This window comes from Pogoniulus pusillus, chromosome 13 (genome assembly GCF_015220805.1).
Source record: "Pogoniulus pusillus isolate bPogPus1 chromosome 13, bPogPus1.pri, whole genome shotgun sequence".
Classification (NCBI taxonomy): Eukaryota; Metazoa; Chordata; class Aves; order Piciformes; family Lybiidae; genus Pogoniulus; species Pogoniulus pusillus.
In genome coordinates this window covers 31,019,070-31,044,193 of record NC_087276.1, presented here as the reverse complement: position 1 = coordinate 31,044,193, position 25,124 = coordinate 31,019,070, and the positions used below count along the sequence as shown (strand labels likewise).

The window sequence follows — 25,124 nt, the reverse complement described above, 5'->3', positions numbered from 1 at the left end:
TGTGGGTGCCATGGACAGAGGCATTGAGTGCACCAAGCTGTGTGGTGCAGCAGCCAGGCTGGAGGGAAGAGATCCATCCAGAGGGACCTGGACAGGCTGCAGAGGTGGGCCCAAACCAACCTCATGAGGCTCAACAAGAAGAGCAAGTGCAAGGTCCTGCAGCTGGGTTGGGGCAATCCCAAACACAAATCTAGGCTGGGCAGTGAGTAGATGTGCTGGAGCATGTCCAGAGAAGGGCCACTGGGATCCTCAGAGGGCTGCAGCAGCACTCCTATGAGCACAGACTGAAAGAGTTGGTGCTGTTCAGTCTGAAGAAGAGGAGGCTCCCAGGTGACCTTCTTGTGGCTTTCCAGGGTCTGAAGTGGGCTACAAAAAAAGCTGGGGAGTGACATTTATGCTCCCAGGGAGTGCCAGGACTGGGGGGAATGGAGCAAAGCTGGAGATGGGGAGGTTCAGCCTGGAATTGAGAAGGAAGTTGTTGAGCATGAGAGTGGTGAGAGACTGGAATGGGTTGCCCAGGGAGGTGGTTGAGGACCCATCCCTGGAGGTGTTTCAGGCCAGGCTGTCTGAGGCTGTGGGCAGCCTGCTCTAGGGTAGGGTGACCCTGGGCATGGCAAGGGGGTTGGAACTGTCTGATCCTTGTGGTCCCTTCCAACCCTGCCTGATTCTGTGATTTCTGTAATTCTGGCTTCCAGCTGCTGAGTCTAGTCTGGGTGATTTCATAGGAGTGGGGGGTGGGTAACTCCCAAACCATCACCCTGATCATTGTGTGTGAGCAATTAACCAACATGCATAGGCAATGGCTTTTGGATACAGTGATTAGTTTTTGTTAGCAGCAGATGAGTTGTAATGGTAGTTTAGAGTCTTTGCTGTTAGAATTGGTAGCAACAGAATCCCCAAACGTGCCTCCTGAGTCCTGCTCTTGTTGCTTGTAGATGACAGCCTCCAAGTCTGTGTTGCTGTCCCACTGGACAGGCTGTAGATACTGCCAAAGGTGGAACATCAGCATCCTAAGACCTTGTTTAGACACTTCTAGATGCTCCTGCAGCTGTGACAAGCATTGCTTTTTTCAGTAGCTTTGCACTTTCAGTGTAAATGAGATGTAAATCAATCTGAAGTGTATTTACATTGGATATTTACTTCTTGTCATAAACCCTCGTCCAAAACCTGTTCACCCTTGCACGTGCACTGAAACCTTCTCTGCTCCATGAATGCTTCTCTAGCCTGCTCCTCTCAGCCCTCTCCACTGCCACCTCAAAGCCTCCTGTAACGGTAGGACTTTGAAACCCGGGAAGAAAAGCAAGGATGCTTCCTGTGCTTGGCATCCACCTGGACGTTACTGCTCTCAGGAAGAAATGATGGCACAGGAGGAGCACAGACAAGAGTTCTGAAGCAGGCACTCTGCTCATTTTCTCTTTGGAGCACTAAGGAATGGCAGTGCCCAGGCTCCCCAGCCAGCTTCCCCTTTTTGCTGAGATGCTGTGTTGGGGCAGAAGCTGTTTTCATTTGATAGGCTGTCTGCTCACAACACGTTTTTGTTTCTGTCAAGTCCTAGGCCACCAATTCCCCTCTCTCTCCGGCTGTCAGAAGAAGCAGCAAGCGTAGTCATTCAGTCCTTCTGGAGAGGTTATCGGGTAAGAGCAATCTATGATTATTTTGCTTCATGTTGAAAACCATAGGACTGTGAAGGCCCCAGGGAAGATCCTTACATAAATTTTAAGCAGAGGAGGCTATAAATAGCTGCTGAGACCCCCATGGTTCATTGGCTTTGGATGTTGCTCTGCCTTATGCCCAGTGACTCCAGTTTTTCCCAGGCATTTCCACTGCTGTAAGCTCAGCGTTTCCCTCAACAACAGCAGCCCCACAGAAACGCAGTTACCACTCAACAGTTCTCAGCTCTTGTTTTAAAGCTACCTTTGGCTGCTTGCTAAAGGCTGCTGGGCCAGGGCTGCGTGAGTGAGTGTAGGCACTGCTGGGAAATTGAAACATATGAACAAAATGACCAAAAACTGAGACAAGAAGGCAAGAGATGTAGGAGAGACATGTGGGAGGTGTCCCTGCCTATGGTAGGGGATTGAAACTGGATGATCCTTGAGGTCCCTTCCAGTCATTCTGTGAGTCTCTGAAGGCTGTTATTCAAGAACAGGCAGGAGGGAATGGTAAGCAGACACTGCAAGCTGTACTAGTGATACAACACTGACACAAACCCTGATTGAAGGGGAAAAAGCAGGGCACATAAAAGAAATCCAAAGCAAATTGGCTAATGCTGTTGTTTTGAAGGCTAACTGCCATGCTAACCCTGGGGTACAAAATAACTCCCTTTGAAAATCCTGAACAGATTCTGTTAAATGTTTCTTTGAAAGGCTCTAACACTTTCAGGCCTTGGAAAAGAAATAGGCTTGAAATTCAGATGGCTTTAGTGACAAAGAAGTGTCCCTGAGTGCCTTCATCAAAGTCGAAGCTTGTAAATAGCCTCCAGATAGAGCAGTGATTGCATTGTGGTGGAGAGTGAGACAGCTCTGTCTGTACAGCAGGTGCTCTGTAAATGAAAGTCAGTGTAAAACACTCTGTCCTTTCTCCCTTGCTACTTTCCCAAGCACAAGTATGAGTGGTTACTGCGAGATGCTCTGCAGCCAAAGACGATGAAACACACTGAAATGCTCCCCTCGACTGATGGATTTCTGTGATGCTTTTTGCTTGTTGGTGTTCCTTATTTTTCTTTTTTTACACAGAGGTGGCATTGACACTAACACTGATTAGCACTGACGGTATCACTGCAGGCATCTTCACAGTGGGGTGTCGCAAAGGCAACCCTAACCCTGCAGCAGTGATGTTTGCTGAGCAGTGCAAGGTTGCTCAGAGCCCTTGTGCTTGCACCAAAGCTTCTGAAGCAATCTGGTGCTTGCTCTCTCCTTGCTGTATAGTGAAGCTAATAAGCTTCAAAAAATTCACACCATTATTGATCACTCTGAACCAGTTCCTAGGAATGAAAGAGAAGCTGTACCTATGAAAACAAGGAGACATCCAAAGTAATCCAGACTATAACATCTGCTGTTACATGCTTGAGCTTATTAGAGCTGAAAGAATCATTTTAATTAAATCAAAACCAGAACATAAAATAAAAGTCATTAATAACAAGTTAATGCATAGGGCACTGTATTATGCTTGGGCTTGGAAATGAAGAGAGCACCAAGCTTAAATGGGATTCCATTTACCGGAGAATACAGATGGCCACCTCTGAAAATAAACAGCTCTGTCAGCCAATGTTGCATTGTTGTGCTGATAACTGAACACTCACAAACAAGGACCTGGGGGTCTGGGCTGATGAGAAGCTCAACTGGAGCCTGCAGTGTGAGTGCAGCCCAGACAGCAACCCTGTGCTGGGCTGCAGCAAGAGCAGTGTAGGCAGAAGGGACAGGGAGGGGATTCTGCCCCTGGGCTGCAGCAAGAGCAGTGTAGGCAGAAGGGACAGGGAGGGGATTCTGCCCCTTGGCTCTGCTCTCCTCACACCCCACCTGCAGTCCTGGGTGCAGTTCTGGAGCCCCCAGCACAAGCAGGACATGGAAGTGTTGGAGGCAGTGCAGAGGAGGCACCAAGATGCTGAGAGGGCTGCAGCAGCTCTGCTGTGAGGACAGGCTGAGAGTTGGGCTGTGCAGGCTGGAGAAGAGAAGGCTTGGAGGAGACCTTGGAGTGGCCTTCCAGTATCTGAAGGGGGCTACAGGAAGTCTGGGGAGGGACTATTGACAAGGTCTGGTAATGACAGGAGGAGGAGGAATGGGTTTGAAGTGGCAGAGGGGAGATTGAAACTGGATGTTAGGGAGAAGTTGTTTGCAGTGAGGGTAGTGAGACACTGGCACAGGTTGCCCAGGGAGGTTGTGGAGCACAGAATCACCCAATGTGATCTTTGACCACGTTGGGTGACTCTGTGCTCCACAACCTCCCTGGAGGTGTTCAGGACCAGGCTGGATGAGGCCTTGAGTGACCTGTTCTAGTAGGAGGTGTCCTTGGCTGATCTTTGAGGTCCCTTCCAACCTAAACCATTCTATGAAATAATGCCCATTTGCCTTCTGCTGATACTGTGGTATCAGTGTTCTGAACTCCTTCCTGATGTGTTTCATTATACCTTGTTTAATAATTGCCAGAATTTGGAACTTTTCAATACTGTTCTTGAAGTAAGAAGTAATGTATTGGGGTGAGGCTGAATGGCTGTACACAAGCACATACACCCCCCTTTGTGATAAAGAACCAATGTGCTTAGTGCTGCCCTTCTCAAGATGCACTTCAAGGGACATAACATCACATCCCTTAGCTGCTTGCTTGAGAGGTAGCTGGAGGATTCTGGCCACACTGTTGGATTTCAGGGAAATGAAAGGCTCAGGAACGTGGGCAGGACAGTTTTGTCATTCACAGTGCCACCCTAAGTCTGAACCTTGGAAGGACTTTGTTCTTAAAGAGTGTCACATAAAGTGTGAGTAACCCCTGCAAGTTGTTTGCCTAAGAATTCTCTTCTGTGGACTCAGTCCACTTTTGAGATAGTTTGTTAACTGTCTTGGTCAGGGCCATGTTAGATCTAGTGCCCATGTTACAGCTAGTTAGGTAGCTGACTAAGCACCCTGCCTGTCATGCTGTTGGCTTGTTCTTACCACATCCAGCTAGCTCAGAGTGCCAGGATCAAAGCCACATGGCAGTCAGCAAAAGTGCATCAGGAAGTAAAGGTTTTTCTATGTGAAGGGGGAAGGAGAGAGCTGTAGGTACAGAGCACTGAAGAGCTGCTGCTAATAAAGCATGATCAAAGCAGCACATCCATCCTTACCTGAAGCAGGCTTCAGAAGAGTTCTTGTTTTGCTAGGAATAATTAATGGCTGCCATCAACAGAGTCCTTGCTACAGTCTCTCATACAAAGACACTGATGAGTGCTCTGAAAATGATTTCATGTTTAAAAAGGTCTTGAATTCCAGAACAAACAGCAGTGGAAGTGCAGCTGCTGAGCACTCTAAGGAGATGAGAAGGGAAGATGTCATCTCGAGGGCTCTCTTTGAGAGCAAGGAGTAGAACCCAAATAAGACTTGACACAGTTCTGTCATCTGAACTCTTTCTCTTCACTTCTCACCACCTTCTTTTATAGAGGTTCCGGTCAGCTGCCATGGGCCAAGGCAGTTTCAGTGCCTGACAAAACCCCTTCATGGGCAGATACCACATTTCCAGGTGCCTTTCCAAGAGGAGATGATATATTCACCCCTCTTCTGCAGGATCTGTGCTTACTGCCATCTGCTTGATGGGCTCTTGTTGATCTTTGCAATGTGCATAACTGCTCCAGACTGAAGGGGGTTTGCAAGAATACAATTTTCTCTGATGTCTCTGGTCACAGCCTCAGTGTTGCCTTTCCAGTGTTGCACAACACATTCTCACCTAGCATCGAGAGCAGTTAAGTTTGGCTAAATCTTTGAACTGGCTTTGAACTGGATGGTGCTCTGAACCCCTTCAGTGCTGTTTTTAGACATAAATGCTGTCTGAACAGAAGTTAAAGCAGGATTTAAGCAGTTTTATCTTTGTACTTCACACAGTGTTGCTGTGCTTTTCTATCACAATTTATATTCCTTTCCAGCAAGTTGTGGCTGCTGGCAAAGGCTCAAACCCAGAAGGTCACACAAGTATTTGCTGTTATTTGCAGCAAGTGCAGATTCACTCAAAGATAGGACCCCTTCAGTGCTTCATTCTGGCCTGCAGAAGAGACCCATCAGTTGTTTGGACAAAACCTTTGGCTCTCAGGTGGTTTGGCTGAAGATTTTGCGGCCAATTCATGGCTTTTTGATCCAGAGTTGCTGTTTTGGTTGCCGTTAAGCTGTTCTGCTGCAGGTGGCACATCTGTGTTCTTTGCTGTTCCCTCTTCTGAAAGACCACTGGGTCCTGGGAGCTGCTCTTCACTGCCTGGCTTCAGTGCTGCCCTTTGGAGTACTTGAGCACTGTGCCTTCATAGCCACCTCTGCCCGGTGCTTCCACTGGTTTATTTCTCTAAGGAGAGCACACAGAGCCTGCTGTACTTGCCCTTATTTTTCACTGCTAAGAGTTCCTGTCTTCATTTTCAGCATGCAGAGATCACTGTGGCCCTAACCCAGACCAAAGCACAGAGCCTAGGCGGCTGCAGCTGTAAATGGATGTTTGTCAATTGTCTGGTTAGACAAGGAGGCAGTAATTTCTCTGTCTTCCTGCCTCATGTCCCATGAGCATTCAGTAAGCTGCCTCCACCTAACAGGGATGATGTGTGTGTGTTCTAAAAGCATACATGGCAGTGCAAAAGGAAAAGGTATCTCTTGCAAGCCTAAAGAGAGGCTCTCCCATTTGGGATTCCACGTTGGTTTTGAAGAAGGGTGGGTTTCTAGAGCGTGGCTTTGGTTTGGTCAGTGTAGCTGCAAAGATCCCTAGTACCAGCCACTTCTTTGTAATCAGCTCTTAGTTTCCTCTCAGCCTTCTAAGAACTCCTTATAACTCCTACAGAAAATAACACAGAACTCCATTAGTATCATATTAGCTGTTAGCAGAGGCCTAGGGGGTGTCTGATGTCAAGTCACTGAGTAAAAGTCTTGCCTGTCTTTATTGATCTTGTAACCTTGCATTGTATTTCTGCTCTGCCAGTGCACAGTCTGAAGTACAGCAAAGTTATCTTCTCCTAAGAGGACTGAAAAGTGTTGTGGGAGTTCAACTACTGCCTGATACATCCTTAGCTGCACTACAAAGGAGAAATCCTGGGTGGAAAGAATACATCTGATAAATAATTGAGATTGTTTTCTCTTTTTTTTGGTAATTGCTGGAATCCTGAGTCCTGCTCTTTTGTTCTGTATTTACCCCAGGAAAGTGGGAGAAAACCAGAGTGCAATGGAGTATTAGAGTTCAAATCACAGAGTATCATGTGAGAGTAAAAGAAGACATTTTCTAGAAAACTAAGGAGTCATCTCTCTGAAAGCTAAAATGTGTCCAGGAGAAAGCAAGCTTCATGCTGCTTGTGTCATAGAATCGTAGAATCAGTCAGGGTGGGAAGGGAGCACAAGGAGCAGCCAGTTCCAACCACCCTGCCATGCCCAGGGACACCTTACCCTAGAGCAGGCTGCCCAGAGCTCCATCCAGTCTGGCCTTAAACACCTCCAGCCATGGAGCCTCAACCACCTCCCTGGGCAACCCATTCCAGGCTCTCACCACTCTCATGCTCAACAACTTCCTCCTCACCTCCAGTTTCTGCCATGTTATTCAGCTTCAGCCTGAATTCTTGGGACACAGAGTCCTAAAGCATGCTGGCATTTTATATACCTAGCACTGAGAGGAAACAGCACCTCTGTTTTTAGTGATTCTACTCTGGTTTGACTGACTCTGAGAGAATAATCAGCGAGCAGTGTCACAGCTAATCCTGGCATGGCCCCTTGCTGCTCTTGTCAGGAGGATGGTATTTGTGCTGGAGTTCTGCTCTAGCACTGGAAGTAATGCTTGTGTGAGTGCTGAGCTAGACAACTGGCAGCACTCTGCTAATTAATCAAATCCTGCTTAGAACAAGCTGAAGTAGTGGAGTAGTAAGGGCTGCTGGTGCAAAATTAGCTCTTTCTGGTGCTGGCAGGAAGCACACCAGTGCCAGAGCAGGAACAGAAGAATGCAGCTTCAATCTGCAACGGAGTCAAGGCCTGTGCCTGGTGTCGTTTTATGTGGAGGCAGAATGGCACCCTTCAGAGGGGGGCTATTGACTGTCAGAGAATGGGTATCATGTACTGCAGTCCAATTACTTTAAATAACAGATTAATGGCTCCCCTGTTTGTGCAGTGTGTGGCTGGGGCAGTGAGTGAGCCTATTTGCAGCTGAGAGCAGGTGTGAACCAGTCTGCTGGAATAAATGTCCTGCTGTATGACCCTTCACGCTCCTCTCCTGCTCTATTATGTTGGTTGGGGGGCTGGGTTTAGAGCATTGTGTTTTCTAAAGGCACTAATACCCTTCAGCATATTGTTTGAGATTTTAATTAACTCAAAGAATAGGCATCTCACTGCAATTACATCCTCAGGAGTCCTTTGGTAATCAAAGTGATGTCCTAATTGGCATATTTATGTTCTCAACGGGGTTTGTCAATTATCTGGGGTTTACTTCTGTGTAAGCTGCACTGTAAACCTTTGGGGTTGTGCTTTTATATCAGGCCCAGCAAAAAGGATGGCTGCCCAGCCACAGCCCCATGGATAAAATCAGCCATCTTGGTAATGTGAATGTCCTCCTTTTAGCTGCATTTTCTGTTTTCCCTCTCCCAGGTCCGCTGTGACAGCGAAATACAAGAGCTGCGCCAGTGGCAAAAGCAACTGAGAGAGGCCAAAAACATTACTCAGATAGTGGAAGAGTTCTGGGCTAAGCAAGAAGCCAAGGGTAAGTGAACCAGCTGATGGATTTTGATTTTGTTTTGTTTACTGTTGTGTTGGGTTGTGTTAAAAAATAGGACACACAGTAGGACACTAATCCTGAGTGAGAAGAGACTGTCTGGTGGAAATCCCTGTCTGTTTCTTCTCAGTCACTGCTTACTCTGAGTCTGTTGTCTGTGCATCTGAAAGTGATCAGTAAGGGCCAGAACTCAGTCATTGCAGAGAACTGTGACAGGGTCCTGGCACAGTATTTCCTAGAGCAGGATCAGAGCTCTGCCAGCCACACAAGATGTTAATGCTGATTTTACCAGGTGGGCTATGGTACCATTTGTTTCTGAACTGTGGGCTTGCTACCTGGTAAGTGTTCTGCTGGCCTTTCCCTGTGCTTGGTTACAAGAGAAGTTGGCCTCTGCAATTGTAAGAGGAGAGAAAACCCCCTCAAACAACTCAGTATCATTTCCAAGGGCAATGAGGCCAAATTGCCTTAAGAACAGACCCTGCAGTAGGGTTTTTTGCCCTGATGGGGGCCTAGGCTTTACTGCCAGTTACCATTCCCTTACTGAGGCACAGTGGTGTCGTTATGATTGTTCTCCCAGGCTCTCTGCTAATGCAGGAGGGCTCAGTAGCTCCTCATCCACTCTGTTTATCAGCCTCTGTGGGCTGTACTCAAACATCGTGCACAGAGGAGTGAGCTACGCAGCAGGAGCTGCAGGTGAGAAGAGGTTGCTGAGCAATATTGTTCATGTATTGAAGGAAGGAAGAATTCTCTTCTAGCAGACCCTGTTGTGTGGTACTTCAGCCTGCTGGCACTGATGCAGATGTGCTCTGAAGTGGCCAGGCTTTGCCCTCAACTACCAGGGTGCACTTTCCTGCAGTCCATTGGATCAAACTGGGAGCTGGCCTCAAACTGTAGCTCTTGCAGCAGTTTCAGTGCTTGTGTAACTGCACCATGGGTTTGGACCAGTGAGGAGTTTTGGCGTGGGGCAGCTTAGTTTTCCAAAACATGGTTGCCACACCATTGCTGCATCTTACACAAAGGAGAAGGTGAACTGGGGAGGTCACTGATGATGACTTTCAGCTTGGTTAAAATGAGCAGAACATGAGATGCTCTCATACCTGATTACTGTTCCTGGCTGAGGAAGGGCCAATCTCCAAGTCACTGGCAGGAGTTAAAAGCCAGGGGCAAGTCATGGCTTAGCTCTCTTTCAGCTCAGCACACAAAAGCACATCTGTCCATGCCCTCATTCTGAGCCTGGGCTGTGTGGGACATCACTGGGAAAGGCAAGGCTTACATCTGAACCCCTGCAGGGTGAGAGGGTTTAGACTCAGTGAGCTTAAGCATGAATTCAGTCTGCAGGATTCTCAGGCTGCAAGGTTTTTCAATCCTAAAGACAAGTCAGTGTCAGCTGACATCAGAGCTGCCCTGGAAGGGTCATTTTTCAAAAGACACTGTTTTCAAACCCTCCTGTGCTGTTCCATGGCCTCCTCAGTTGCATTGCTGTTACAGGGTTATGTATGGCAAGGTGCTAGGAGCTGACACACTTTTCTGTGTCTGCAGTGTGCTCTGTGCAGGGCCTTTTGATCACTGCTTCACTGAGTTATGAAATGCTCAGAACAGGAGGAATTTTCTCCAGGGCAGCATACATTATAGAACAAATACCACAACTGGAAGACTGTCATGATCTTGTTTTGGTGATGGCTTCTTCAAGAGCTGCATTTCCTCATATTTATATTGCAAAAGATCAGGATTTCTTTACTAACTCATGCCATTGCCTAAGGAATATTTTATAGCTGAAAAGAATCCATTCTGAGGAGCAAAACCACACATATCCAGCTGGGGAAAACTGCATCTATGTGTGTGTGCATATATGAGATGTGTATCTGTATGGGGTGTTCATATGCTGTAGGTGAAGTAGAATTCCTGGCTTTAGTAGCTTATAGAATCATGGGTTGGAAGTGACCTCAAAGCTCAGCCAGTTCCAATCCCCCACCATAGGTAGGGACACCTCCCACTAGAACAGGTCACTCAAGGCCTCATCCAACCTGGCCTTGAGCACCTCCAGGGAGGGAGCATCCACAACCTCCCTGGGCAACCTGTGCCAGTGTCTCACCACCCTCACTGCAAAGATCCCTTTCCTAACATCCAGTTTCAATCTCCCCTCTGCCAGTTCAAACCCATTCCTCCTCCTCCTGTCATTACCAGACCTTGTCAATAGCCCCTCCCCAGCCCTCCTGTAGCCCCCTTCAGGCACTAGAAGGCCACTCCAAGGTCTCCTCCAAGCCTTCTCTTCTCCAGGCTGCACAGCCCCAACTCTCTCAGCCTGTCCTCAGAGCAGAGCTGCTGCAGCCCTCTCAGCATCTTGGTGGCCTCCTCTGCACTGGCTCCAACACTTCCATGTCCTGCTTGTGCTGGGGGCTCCAGAGCTGCACCCAGGACTGCAGGTGGGGTGTGAGGAGAGCAGAGCCAAGGGCAGAATCCCCTCCCTGTCCCTGCTGCCCACACTGCTCTTGCTGCAGCCCAGCACAGGGCTGCTGTCTGGGCTGCACTCACACTGCAGGCTCCTGTTGAGCTTTTCATCACCCCAGACCCCCAGGGCCTGTTCCTGAGGGCTGCTCTCAGCCATTCCCCACCCAGCCTGGAGCTGTGCTTAGGGTTGCAGCGACTCAGGTGCAGGACCTTACACGTGGCCTTGTTGAATGTCACAAGGTTGGCCTGGGCACAGCTCTGCAGCCTGTCCAGGTCCCTCTAGCTTAGAGCTAGAAGAGTAAACAAAGTAGTAACCATGCACAACAGCTCTGAAAATCAAAATCCATGAGCCATGAGTTGTCTCCCAGCAAACTTGACTGCTGTGTAAAGAAAACGTTGGCAGAGCAACTAAGGTTCTCTTCCAGTCTTTGTGGGATTTCATAACCTGTTTACTATGGTTTATTAGGAATTTACTTTGTAAGAAAGTAGTTTTTGGTTTTTTTTCCTTTAAGAAGGCATCAATAGATCTGAGTTTGAAGCTCTGCAAACAGTGGATCATCTTTAATCTGATAAACATGATCTTATTAGAAACTTAAAAACAGAAGAGCCAAACTCTTCTCTTGGTAATGTCTATGTTTCGTTCTGACAGTGGTAATTGGTGGCAAATTGCAGTCCTGGAGGTGCTGATAGAGGCTGAGCTAGCAGGCTTGCTAATCCATGGCAAATGGCTGCAGGGTAACGCTTGTGCTTTGGCCTTTCTGCTCCCAGTGCTCCTAGCATTTGCATCACCCCAAGGCCTAGATTTTCACAGCACCTTGGTGCCAGGAGGGGTGACAAATGCATACATTCCCCACGTGTTTCTAAGAACTAGATCTGTATATTTGCAGCATACCACTTCAAAAGAAAGATCTGGTTTTAGGTGGTTATACACTCATAGTTTACAGTTTTAGGGCCTGTGAAACTCTCACGGTGCAAATTCCAGGTGCATTTCAGGGGGTAAGGGGAAGCTTTTGAAAGTGTTGCAAGGAGGAAAAGCAGAGGCTAAGGGTGGAGCCTACTGGCAGGACTTGGGGGATGGATGGAAGCTGGAGGTGGGTGAGTTCAGACTGGATGTGAGGAGGAAGTTGTTGAGCAGGAGAGTGGTGAGAGGCTGGCAGGGGTTGCCCAGGGAGGTGGTTGAGGCCCCATGGCTGGAGGTGTTTGAGGCCAGGCTGGATGGAGCTCTGGGCAGCCTGCTCTAGGGTAAGGGTGTCCCTGCCCATGGCAGGGGGGTTGGAACTGGCTGATCCTTGTGGTCCCTTCCAACCCTGACTGATTCTGTGATTCTATGACTGTATGATTTGGCAGCTGAACTGATCAAAAGACTCCAGAACCTATGTTTCTGTCGTTCTGGAGAGTAAGGTGGTGATCAGATTTCCTTTGCCTGCTTGGTCAATCCTCTCAAAAGACAAACCAAATTTCCTTTCAATCACTCTCAAGGGCTTCCCTGCCCTCAAATTGATGATTTTAGGACTCCAGGACACAAAGCTGCTTCACCACATCAGAGCAAGTTGTAAAATTGCCCCTTTTAATTTCTTTCTTTCTTAAACCAGCACAAGTCCACATTGCCTGTATCCCACCAGCTGTCACTGCTACCACATTGAGTCAGTGATTCCTCAGCTCTGCTAAGTTAATTTAAGAGTATCCATACATAAAACAGCCTTGGGGCCCAGACAGATGGCTGGCTGCAAACAGCTGTACTGGATTGAGAAGTTACTGTCCAGGGGTTTTCATTATCTAACTCATCTATGATGCCATAATTAATTTTGTTAGGGCTCCAGCTGCTCTTATTTCTGCTGTTGCTCAATGTTGTTAAACTCTAAAGTCAGCAAGGTTAGTTCAAACTGCTTTTACCAGCATAACACAACTACTTCTTCACCTTGTCTTTCTATGCATTTAGTTTAACTCAATTAAACAATTCCTTTAATTCAATTAATCCCCTTTAATTAACCCACTGAGCTTTGGCATCAAGCAGACAAAGCCTTCCTTGTTGCTAGAACTCCAGATGTCACCAATAAAGCGTTAGGATCACGATCAAGAGGAAAAAGAAGAAGACCATTTTCCAAGAGATACAGCAATTACAAAGTTAACTACACGAAGAGTAAGGATGAAGTAGCTCTTACACTTGTCTGTGGCTCTAATCCTGTTTGTTAGCTGCTGTAAACAGTGTTGAACCTAACTGCAGGGATGAATGGTGAGCTGCCAAGCGGCGTTCAGGAAGTGCTGACTGGAGCAGTAATGTGATTCTATTGATGACACTACCAGAAAGATCAGCATACCTCCCATGGAAATACCAGCCAAAGCCTGGCTTCACGGCAGCTGACAGATCCTGCTTTGTTGTGGCTCTCAGCACAAGGCTGTGCAGAGCTCACTTCAAGGGTGTTTGAGGCAAAGATGCAGCGTTTCATCAAAGCGAGGTTCTGTGATCTCGACCAGTGTGATGCTTCAGTGGGATCTTAAGAGGAAGTTAGAAACAGAGGCTGGTTGTGATTAACACATGCAAAAGTCTTCTTGCTTTCTTGTTCACGGCTCAGGAAGTGTGTTAGAGCCTGTTTATTGTCATTGGTGGGGCCCCGTCCCTGGGGATGCTCAAAGCGAGGCTTGACAGGCCTCTGGGCAGCCTGGTCTAGGTGAGGATGCCCCTGCTGACTGAGTGACCTTCAGAGGGCCCTTCCAACCCAGACCATTCTGTTGTTCTGCAGGGAGATTTAGTTTTCATTAGAGCATAATCCAGAATGAAACACTTTTGGAGGTTTTTACAAGGAGGGCCCAAAAGTCTGATGTTTGTGGGGCACCTAAAGTGACCCAGCAGCTTCCCCATCAGAAAGGCAGTCCTGTGCTTCCTTGGCCCAGGCTTCTGCCATCCTTTGCTTCTCTTGGCACTACTGATAGTGGCTTCAAGGTGTGCTGCTTCAGCTGGCTGACCTGACAGAGGAACAGCTCTGTTCTGCTGCCCCTCGGGCTAGCTTGCTGCTGGATCAGCCTGACAAAATGACTTGCCCGGCAGTGGCACAATCCTTGTACCCAGCGTAAGGGGAATGGTGTAGCAGTAAGAGAGGGAAGGAAAAGTGCCCCTTGGTGATGGCTGCTTGCTTTTAGAGCAGCTCATGTGTCCTCTGCCTGCTGTGTCATGTGAAATCACAGCCTGCAAGGTAGCTCTGCTCGCTTGGGTAGCCTCCTATAACCCACTGCTTCTCCTCCTGCTTCACAGTGGGTTTAAAGAGCCTTGTTTGGGTTTTGTCGTGTTGATTTCTTGGGTAGCCTCATCATATAAAGCACTGCTGCTCCTCCTGCTTCACAACAGGTTTGAAGAGTCCTGTTTGGCTTTTGTTGATTGTTTTTTTACCTTTGCATGAAATTTCTTCTTTCACTGTAACTCTTGTACTCTGTATTAGTAGTTTTGGAAAGTGTGCTAGGACAGAAAGTGGCAAAACTTTGCATGAAAATGACTTTACAAATTATTACTGATGCCTTTTAGTGCTAAATTTCTTGAGTGCAAAGGTGAGTTGCTTTCAGCCTTTGCCCATGATCATAATGCTGCAGCATTCCTAGCTGACACTGCTGTACTGCTCCTCTGCTGCAAAGCCACATGCCACCAAATGAGCTGTCTTTAAGGTGTGGTAGTCCTTACTCCTAACAGTCTCTGCTTTCAGACTGGAAACCTAGAGAGATGCAGAGCACTCGAGACCCCCTTTAGCAGCTGACAGCTTGAAGGGATTTGTAGGGAGAAAGAAACTTGTCCCCAGTGTAGGACAGCTGATGGGAGAAATGTGTGCCAGAATATTTGACAGAGTTAAACCAAAAGAGCATTGCCTGCGGAGAGTACATCCAGTAACTCTCCAAGCTCCAGAGGTGTGAGAGAGCAACAGCTGAGCTGGGCCTTCATATTCATGTATTTTTTAAGGAGGATGCTTCCTTTCAGACTTTCATGATTCCAGTTTGCTGAAATGACTTTAATGCCAGTGTGTAGAAATGGCTCATTTAATTACCTGCACGTTATTTGAGCTCATGCTTAGCAGGATGTGACACAGTGGCACACACAGAGCAAGACCTGATTTTGGTTTCACGAGGCTGCTGTTCTGCCACGAGAGTGCTGGTTTAGGAGGACTTCTTTTCCCAGGGTGCATTTATCTAGGGCTGTCCATATCCATTTTGTCAGTGTCTGCAGCCTGCAGCATCCATTTGAAACAAAACAGAACGTGCTGCATCTTCCTGTTTTCTAGCTGGTGTGCCACATGGCTGCAGTCAGGCTTTGGCTTGAATGTTTCCAAGAAGAAATAGGCCTTTGCTTTTTTGCCTGGCAACATGGTCCATTTGCTTTGTGCCTGCAGCCTGTGGACAGACCCCATTGAGTTGTGACTGTGAGCAGTGCCTTATGCAGATGCAGCACTGATGAGACATCAGTGGAAGTTAAAAATTATCTGTCCTGCAATGAAAGGCATTTGAAAACAGTTGGACCTTTTTCTGAACACACCAAAAGTCATCCAGCCCAACCCCCTGCAGTCAGCAGGGGCATCCTCCACTAGACCAGCTTGCTCAGAGCCTTGCTGAGCCTGGCCTTGAATATCGTCGGGGTGGGGCCTCAACCACCTCCCAGGGCAGCCTGTTTCTGTGTTCCACTACCTCCATGGTGAAGATCTTGTTCTTAACACCCAATGTGAATCTACTCTTCTCTGCTTTATAACCTCTGCCCCTTGGTTATTCTACTGCTGGTGTGCTGATGGAAAGACCACTGCTTCTGTAGCTGCTCTCTTTCTCTCTTTCTCTCTTTCTCTCTTTCTCTCTTTCTCTCTTTCTCTCTTTCTCCCTTTCTCCCTTTCTCCCTTTCTCCCTTTCTCCCTTTCTCTCTCTCTTTCTCTCTTTCTTTCTCTCTCTCCCCTTCCCTGCCTTCCTCATACCTGCAGCAAACTTGTCAAATTCCATTTCTAAAATGCATTCTTCTTATGGAAAGTAGCAAAAGAACTCTGTACTCCTGGCTATTTGTCAAAACCCAACTGTGACCCTGTTAGCTGGCAGCTCGTACAGCTCAACCATAGCCTTGGCTTTGCAAGGTGCTTCTGGAGCACTGAGTGTACAGAGTGTGTGGAACACCAACTTAAAGCGAGCCGAGGCAGAAAGCAATCTTCACAGCAGGGCAAGGGGTTGATTTCCAGATACAGGAGAGAATATTCCTTTACATTCTGTTTGGGGTTTGAGCTGTATTTCTCCTTTGGCAGCAGAAGTTATTACCACTACTTCTGTCATGGAAACAATCTTTTCCCTTGGGAAGATGCAATGAGCAACGTGCCAAGGAACTTAAAGCATAGGTGTTCTGTCACTGGAAAAGCCTTGGAGGTGCAAAAGAGGCTGCAGCTAAAGGAGAGGAGAGGCTGCATATTTCAGGAGTGCTAGAGCTGGAACAGATGCATGCTGTCAAGAAGCAAGGAAATGCAGTCAGTCACTCCTTACACTGCTGTGGTGTGTTGGCACCTGAATTACGAGGAAGGATTTGGAAGCTAAATATGCTTACCAAGCTAAGTTGAGCAGGAGAGATCAACTCTGCCTGCTTTGGAGGGCTGGCTGCATTTATATCACAGAATCACAGCATGTCAGGGCTTGGAAGGGCCCTCCAGAAATCCTCCAGTCCAACCCTCTGCCAGAGCAGGAGCACCTAGGGCAGGCTGCACAGGAATACATGCAGGTGGGGTTTGAATGTCTCCAGAGGAGGAGAAATAATCACATCACCTCAGAGCAGAATGAACAGGAATGTTAAATTCAGGGGCCAGCAAAAAACTGGCTGTGCTGTAAAACTCCTTGGAAATCCTGCCACAAACAAATGAGCCTGAGTATAGCCCTGTGCTTATTGATGACCCTTATTAATGGGGCTCTAAGTGAAGCTGCAGTGCACATGTGCAGCCCGAGGAGGGGACTTAGATAAACAGCACATTTTACACTTACATTAAAGACTGAACATGTCCTGCAGGTAATGCTGGACTGGGGAAAGCTAGAGTCTGAATAGCTTATGAGTCCTTAGAGACTGCACCTCTGGGGCTTATTCAGGAAAATGCAGCTCACTATCATGGGATCAGCCAGGCTGGAAGAGAGCTCCAAGCTCATCCAGCCCAACCTAGCACCCAGCCCTGGCCAAGCGACCAGACCATGGCACTAAGTGCCCCAGCCAGGCTTGGCTTGTGAGCTCTAAGGAATTCATCAGTTTTATCTGTAAGAGAGTTTCTCCTCCACCCCCTGCTTACACCAAAGGTGGTTTCAATGCAGTCATGTTTTAGGAAAACTTGAGACAGAATAATTTGTTTCTAATTCCACCTGCCCTGCTTTTGCTGTGGCTGTGGTTCTTTAATTAGTCACATTACAGAGCTCCTCTAAGTGACAACCTCCCCACATTCCGTGGGTTTACACTTCTGATACAGCTGTTACACAATACAGCATATATATTTATACACAGAGAGGTGTGAAGATCTGACACGTTGGAGGTATTTCCTCAAATTACTTTCTGTCAAGCTGAGCTGTCCAAGCAGGTTTGCAGTGGAGTTGCAGGACACTGCAATGAAAAGAATTCAGCTCTGCTTTTTCGGTAAACATGACTGTATTGCCAGCTATTGGGATGGTTGTTTCTGAAAACAAAAGTGCTGCAGTCGAAATGGGTTTGTATCTGTGATTGCTTTTCATTTCAAAGCACATGAGTAAGGTTGCAGTTACACAAAATGTCTTCTTTTGGGGGAATAAAAAAGGAAAATCCCAGAACAAAGCAGTGGCAATAGCTGGGTATGTGGAGGTTTTCAGCAAGCCTAACTCAAGATGCTTGAGATGTTTCTGAAAGTTTAATCTTGGCACTAACAGCTGAGAATGCAGTGATAAAAGTCATAAGACTCATGAGCCAGGTTCTGCTTTCCTGGTCCATGCCCCAGACTCAGACATCTTTGAAAAGTGACAAAGTTTGCCAGTTACATTTGATTGCTGGGAATGTTGGAAAGGCAAAACCAAGCAAACAAGGGAAAGGAAGGGAAAGGAAGGGAAGGGAAGGGAAGGGAAGGGAAGGGAAGGGAAGGGAAGGGAAGGGAAGGGAAGGGAAGGGAAGGGAAGGGAAGGGAAGGGAAGGGAAGGGAAGGGAAGGGAAGGGAAGGGAAGGGAAGGGAAGGGAAGGGAAGGGAAGGGAAGGGAAGGGAAGGGAAGATGCTCCTTTAGATAAGCTACAAAAGATGAGCTCACACAGCAAGAGCAGGCTGTGAGCTGGCACAAGCCTGAGCTAATCTGCCAGTACCAGAGCTGCATTGTCACCTGTCACTCTGCAGTTGTTAATAATGATTTGTAATGGAAAAAAAAGCCCAAGGCACAGCTGCAATTGGGTGATCTTTCTCTGATTGTATAAAGAGAATCTGTTTGGTTTCTTTTTTCTGCTTTAAAGGTGAGGAGAAAGGCTTTGGTGTTGTTTTGTTGTGGGTTGAGGCTGGGGTTTGTCTGCATGTGAGATTTGTGGTTTGGTTTTCTCCTGTTTCTTTTAACCTCTTACATGACAGCAGTGAGCAAAGGGGGAGCTTTTTCACTGACGATTCTGTGGTGGGTTTGGTTAGTGATTTAGACATGCAAAGCCAAGATTTCTAGTTGTAGCTGTGAGGTGTGGTACAAGCCTGGAGAGAAGCTTGTCACTGGTTAGATGGCAAAAGCTCCAAATAGTTCTGCAGCAAAACTGGACTGGAGAGTCTTGACTGGAAAGATAGAAAAGCAGAAGGGAGAGGGGGGTAAGGAAAAAAAGACCATGAACTGTTAGTGGAGACTTCAAATATGATTCAGAGATTAGCAAGGAGTGGGTGACAGATTGCAGAACATATGAGCTACTTGCCCCAGACTTCCCTTTAAGCCCAGACTGTGGCATTAGTCACTTGGAAGCTTTTGCAATGTAATTGTCTTGGATTTTTTCCCCCACCTGATCATTTGTTTTAGTCTGTGTAAGAGTTGAAAGAGCTCATATCCTGCAAGTAGGACACATTGCCAGAGTAAGAGAGGATAATGGGTGTCAATGCAGTTCCCATGAAGCTGCCTAGCCAATCTGGCATTCCTGTCTTCTGTCCATGCTGGCTGCTGCTTGGAAATCCCAAACAGCATTTGATGGGACCTTGTCCCTCTAGAATGTTCTTCCCCATTTCTGGTCAGTTCCATTTTCACCATTCCCTTTTTGTGTGGTGACTACTTCCATGGAAAAGCCTGCACTACTCAGATGCACCAGAGGTGTGCTGGTGGCCTTCATTCCCTAAGCTGCTATCTTTCTGTGGCTGTCTCTTCCTGAGTCTCATTTCACTGAGTGATTTGGAGGACTCTGGGGTCATCAGTAGCAATGGAGTCATCAGTACCTCCGGGTAGTTTGCTCCCTCCTAAACCCAGGTGTTGATGCCAGTGGTTCAGCTAGTCTAATGTTTGTATCTTCCAGTGCTTCTTTTCTCTTTGTGCACCTGGAATTGTAGCAGTGCCACCCAGCTATGTCCAGATGGATTCTTAACCTGTCAACATCTGAGGAGAGCAGCACAGGGCACTGCACAGACAGTCCTGCTAGAGAGCTTCCAGCCCTTGTCCCCATCTCCATTACAGCACCTTGGTGTTTGGGATTCTCTGCGTGTCAGCTCTTGCTTCCCTAATTTGATCCTAAGTGAATTAAAAAGTGTCCTGAAATTGTTCTCTAAAGTCCTGGAGGCAAGAATAGGCCTTTTATGAGCTCTGATTTGGAGGACTTGGTTTGCCCTGTCACTGTTATATATCCATCCTGCAGAAGCCTTCACTGATGAATGATCCTCTGGCAGAACCCATTTCAGATTCACGAGCAGCAGGGATGTCTGTGGGCACCATTTCTGGTTTGGTATTTGATTGTTTCATATAAGAAGGACATGGAACTGTTGGAGCCAGTGCAGAGGAGGCCAGGAGGGCTGCAGCATCTCTACTCTGAGGACAGGCTGAGAGAATTGGGGCCCTGCAGCCTGGAGAAGAGAAGGCTTGGAGGAGACCTTGGAGTGGCCTTCCAGTATCTGAAGGGGGCTACAGGAAAGCTGGGGAGGGACTATTGACAAGGTCTGGTAATGACAGGATGAGGAGGAATGGGTTTGAAGTGGCAGAGGGCAGACTGAAACTGGGTGTTAGGAAAGGGTTCTTTGCAGTGAGGGTGGTGAGACACTGGCACAGGGTGCCCAGGGAGGTGTTCAAGGCCAGGTTGGATGAGTCTTTGAGCAACCTGTTCTAGTGGGAGGTGTCCCTGCCTATGGCAGGGGGTTGGAACTGGCTGGTCTTTGGGGTCCCTTCCAACCTAAACCATTCCATGATTCTCTATTTGATGCTCCAATGCACCATTTTTTTTCTCTCAGCACTGCCTGAAGGTTTCCTGAAGAGAAAAGCTGCACTCCCAGTTGCAGACATGCTGCCTTCCAATAGCAGGAGGCTAAAATTATACCCACTTTATAAAGAACCATCTCTTTAAGAGTCAGCTCTTATTTCAGAAAGATTGCTGGTGGCTCCAATTTCATGTTCAGGCCTCTTTGGCATTTCATTGGGAGTCTAGGGTGAAACTCCTCTCTCCATATATCTATATATATTTAATCTAAGCCCCTGCTAATAAGTTATTCCAATAGATTTTCTTTAATGGATTTTTGTCTTCTTACAGTCTGAGTCTGTGGGGTTTTTCATTGCTGTCTTCAACTGCTTAAATTACTCAGTGTAATTCTCATAGTTCTTATGATTTAAACAAAGCAGTGTGGGTGTATAAACCTTTCATAAGCTACTGTCACAATCCAGCTGTACTATACAGTAGTGTACAAAGTAGGTCACGCTTGGTTCGCTGTTGTGTCTCAAGTCAGGATGTCAGCCCTGTGCATTCACATGAGGGGAAGCCGTGCCTCTTACCCAAAACAGATGATCAGGGAGTTGGTACTTAATGCACATGTAAGTAGAAGAGAGACCTTCCTCAGATCTGCCATGGGAGTTTGGCAGATTTTTGACTTTCCCCCTCAGAGTAGCTAATTGAAACAGGAAACCCAAACCTGTTCACATCCAGTGCCTCTTTCAGCCGTGCCTCAGCACCGCACCAAGCATGGTCAGCTGTGGCAGGTGAGCAGCATTTCCAAGGAATGTGGCAGGGAAACTTAAGAGATAACTTCATTGTAGTAGGAGTAGCAAGTCAAAGTTGTGCCAACCACTTCAGAGCAACCCCCACCTCGCTACCAAGGAAGTTAACCGCAGGCTGCAGTGGTGTTGGTTAGAATCAGAATCAGGAGTTCTCTCTTGAAGCAGGTCCAACCTGCCTGGACCCCTTTGTTTTTAAGGGCTGTTTCCCAAGGAACCATCTGAGTTAGCTCCTTAAATAAGCCAAAGTCTGGCCTTTGGCAGTCCAGTGTGCAGGTTCTGTTGATGCCCCTCCTGGTTTCACTCTGTAATTTCATGGTCACTGGACTCCAGGCAGCCTCCAACCACCACATCCCCTACCAGCCCCTCTCTGTTTGTGAGCAGCAGGTCAAGCAGGGCTGCCCCTGGTAGGCTCACGTAACAGCTGGGATAAGAAGCTGTCCTCCACACACTCTAGGAGCCTTCTAGACTACCTCTTCTCTGCAGTATTAAAGTCCCAGCAGATGTCTGGCAGGTTAAAGTCTCCCACAAGAACAAGGGCAGGTGATCTTGAGGCAGCCTCCAGCTGCTTAAAGAGTAATCAACTTCTTCTTCCTGGCTGGGTGGTCTGTAACAGACTCCTACCAGGATGGCAGCCTTGTTGGCCTTCTCCTTAATTCTCACCCATAGGGACTCAACCTATGCAGTTCCTGCAGTGATGGTTATAGTGCCCTGTGACTTAGGACATAGAATCATAGAGTGGTTTAAGTTGGAAGAGACCTCAAAGATCATCCAGTTTCAAACCCCTGCCATGGGCAGGGACACCTCTCACTAGAACAGGTAGCTCTCTTATTAAACCCCCATACAGCCTACACAGACAGGAGCTGTAATACTGGAAAGAAAAGAGGTGTGAGATTTGCTGCACACTTTCATTGGCAGAGCACTTGAGGGCCTCAGCTCCTCTGCATCTCAGGACTTAAACAGGAGCTGATGTCTTAAAACTACATGAAATCCTGTGCCCATGCTGCCCCTGCCCGTGGCTGGCTGACTTGTGTTTAAATCTTACCTTGCACCTCTGTAAGCTGCTGCTGCTGCTGCATTCTCTGCAGGTGTTTTTCACACTCTTTGTTGCACGCTCACTTGGGGAACTTAAGGTGTTGGTAATTCTCATGGGAGCTGCATGCAATCTCCCAAGAGTGCTTTACTTGGCACTACCCTGAAACTGGCAGCAGGGCACAGCTGCAGTCTCTGCTGCCTAACTGGCATCCTGGGGCAGTTTGTTCTGCCTTTCCTCAGTAGGTAGGAAATATCTGTGAGGGAAAAGAGCTGATCTGCCTTGCAGGAAAATCACAGTTCTGCAACCCTAGGAGTCTGCCAGCAGAATGCATACAGGGACCTGAGACACAGAGGGATAAAATGGGATTGCTGCTGTGAAAGTTCTACTTCTATTATGTTGGAGTTTTTTTAATGCAACTGGAAATAGAATCATAGAATCAGACAGGTTGGAGGAGAGCTCCAAGCTCACCCAGCCCAACCTAGCACCCAGCCTTGGCCAAGCAACCAGACCATGGCACTAAGTGCCCCAGCCAGGCTTGGCTTCAACACCTCCAGCCACGGCCACTCCACCACCTCCCTGGGCAGCCCATTCCAGTGCCAATCACTCTCTCTGACAACAACTTCCTCCTCACATCCAGCCTGAACCTGCCCTGGCACAGCTTGAGGCTGTGTCCCCTTGTTCTGTTGCTATTCTAAAATAGAAATAGAATGAATGCCAGGGCTGCTAAGAGTGGCATGGTTAAAATCCAGCATGTGAAAGGCAGGGTTGTAAGCTGGTTGCTGACACTGTCACTTACACCAGTCACTGCTTTTAGCTAGGTGTTGTCTGGGAGAAATGGGAGGGGATTGTCAGCAGCTGTACCTGGTTGTGAACTTTATGGGACCTGTGCTAATATACAAATCATAGAATTAGAGAATGGTTTAGGTTGGAAGGGACCTCAAAGCTCAGCCAGTTCCAAACCCCTGCCATAGGCAGGGACACCTCCCACTAGAACAGGTTGCTCAAGGACTCATCCAACTTGGCCCTGAACACCTCCAGGGAGGTTGTGGAGCACAGAATCACCCAAGGTGATCTTCAATCACACTAGGTGATTCTGTGCTCCACAACCTCGCTGGGTAACCTGTGCCAGTGTCTCACCACCCTCACTGCAAAGAACTTCTTCCTCACATCTAGTTTCAGTCTCCCCTCTGCCACTTCAAACCCATTCCTCCTCATCCTGTCATTACCAGACCCTGTCAATAGTCCCTCCCCAGTCCTCCTGTAGCCCCCTTCAGGTACTGGAAGGCCACTCCAAGGTCTCCTCCAAGCCTTCTCTTCTCCAGCCTGCACAGCCCAAACTCTCTCAGCCTGTCCTCAGAGCAGAGCTGCTGCAGCCCTCTCAGCATCTTGGTGGCCTCCTCTGCACTGGCTCCAACACTTCCATGTCCTGCTTGTGCTGGGGGCTCCAGAACTGCACCCAGGACTGCAGGTGGGGTGTGAGGAGAGCAGAGCCAAGGGGCAGAATCCCCTCCCTTGCCCTGCTGCCCACACTGCTCTTGCTGCAGCCCAGCACAGGGTTGTGTCTGGGCTGCACTCACACTGCAGGCTCCTGTGGAGCTTTTCATCAGCCCAGACTCCCAGGGCCTGTTCCTCAGGGCTGCTCTCACCCATCTTCCAAATGAACATCTTCCTTAGGCATTCAAGAGATTTTAACCCTGTTAGGTCAGTTTGAGGTATCACAGCCTGAAAAATACATATTTCCAATGGAAATTTCTAGAGAAAAGACTCAGGCAGCTTCTTCCCACATCCCTGCAGCACATTGAACCGTGAGGACATCTTACTTTTCTGTCTGCATAGGAAGCAAGTTTATGTCGAAAACTGTAAGAGTAACTGCTTGAAACCCAGATTCATGCTGACAACCTGTGCTTCCTGCTTAGTGTGATGTGATTTGGAGTTGTTATGCTTCAGTAACACAGGTTATGGTAAGACATGGCTGCTCTTGGCTAAAAGCACCGCTAGCAGCTACCCAAAACACCTCCTCATTTCAGCATGAAACAATGTGTGTGAGCCCTGCCAGTTGGGACCTTGCTGCTGTTTTTATGAAGTACTTGCAAAGATATCCTCATAGAATCACAGAATCAGACAGGCTGGAGGAGACCTCCAAGCTCAGCCAGCCCAACCCAGCACCCAGCCCTGCCCAACCAACCAGACCATGGCACTAAGTGCCCCAGCCAGGCTTGGCTTCAACACTCCAGAGACTGCGACTCCACCACCTCCCTGGGCAGCCCATTCCAATGCCAATCACTCTCTCCATGAAGGCTAAACATCATCGAGGGACATCAGCTAAAGGTCAAGGCAATAGTTAGCATTTTGTTTATGGGATATTCATAGTCACATGGGATGTTTAATCCACTCTGGTTTTTCTCCTTACCAGCTGTACAAACAAAACCCCTAAGCCCCAGAAGTCTCTTGTGCTTGCAAGGCACTGAACACTGCCTGCCTTGACCACTGATCAACCAATCAGAAGGTGTCCAGAGAAGGGCAGCAAGGCTGGGGAGGGGCCTGGAGCACAGCCCTGTGAGGAGAGGCTGAGGGAGCTGGGGGTGTGCAGCCTGCAGCAGAGGAGGCTCAGGGCAGAGCTCATTGCTGTCTGCAGCTCCCTGAAGGGAGGCTGTAGCCAGGTGGGGTTGGGCTTTGCTGCCAGGCATCCAGCACCAGAACAAGGGGACACAGCCTCAAGCTGTGCCAGGGGAGGTCTAGGCTGGATGTTGTTAGAAAGTTGTTGGCAGAGAGAGTGATTGGCATTGGAATGGGCTGCCCAGGGAGGCAGTGGAGTCGCTGTCCCCAGAGGTGTTGAAGCCAAGCCTGGATGAGGCACTTAGTGCCATGGTCTGGTTGGTTGGGCAGGGCTGGGTGCTAGGTTGGGCTGGCTGAGCTTGGAGCTCTCTTCCAGCCTGGCTGATTCTGTGTTTCTGTTCTTGTAGAACACAGGGCCCTGCAGTCGTGTTTGGGGTTTGTAAGGTATTGCCTGTACTCCTCAACATCATCCAGTACTCCTCCTGTCTGCATTCTATGAGCTGAGATTATCCAGGTTGGTAGCACATGGAGCACCTTAAATTAGCAC

At 48.0% G+C, this 25,124-nt stretch overlaps 2 protein-coding genes across 12 annotated transcripts in view; one reads left to right on the top strand and one right to left on the bottom strand.

The window, feature by feature from the left end:
• Positions 1-25,124, top strand: part of IQCK (IQ motif containing K) — a 245,253-nt gene that overhangs the window by 19,290 nt on the left and 200,839 nt on the right. For 10 of the 11 annotated variants that reach the window (XR_010304616.1, XR_010304619.1, XR_010304620.1 and 7 more), the window contains exons 7-8: positions 1,550-1,634; positions 8,277-8,388. Coding sequence is in view for 4 of the 11 variants with exons in the window: in XM_064153852.1 (XP_064009922.1) it covers positions 1,550-1,634; positions 8,277-8,388 (197 nt within the window). In the remaining 7 variants the exon portion in view is untranslated. The remainder of the gene's footprint in view (positions 1-1,549; positions 1,635-8,276; positions 8,389-25,124) is intronic. The other variant, XR_010304621.1, reaches the window with a different exon arrangement.
• Positions 5,933-25,124, bottom strand: part of GPRC5B (G protein-coupled receptor class C group 5 member B) — a 44,019-nt gene continuing 24,827 nt past the window's right edge. Inside the window, exon 4 of the mRNA XM_064153848.1 lies at positions 5,933-6,489. Within this exon, the coding sequence (XP_064009918.1) occupies positions 6,481-6,489 (9 nt within the window). The 3' untranslated portion in view covers positions 5,933-6,480. The remainder of the gene's footprint in view (positions 6,490-25,124) is intronic.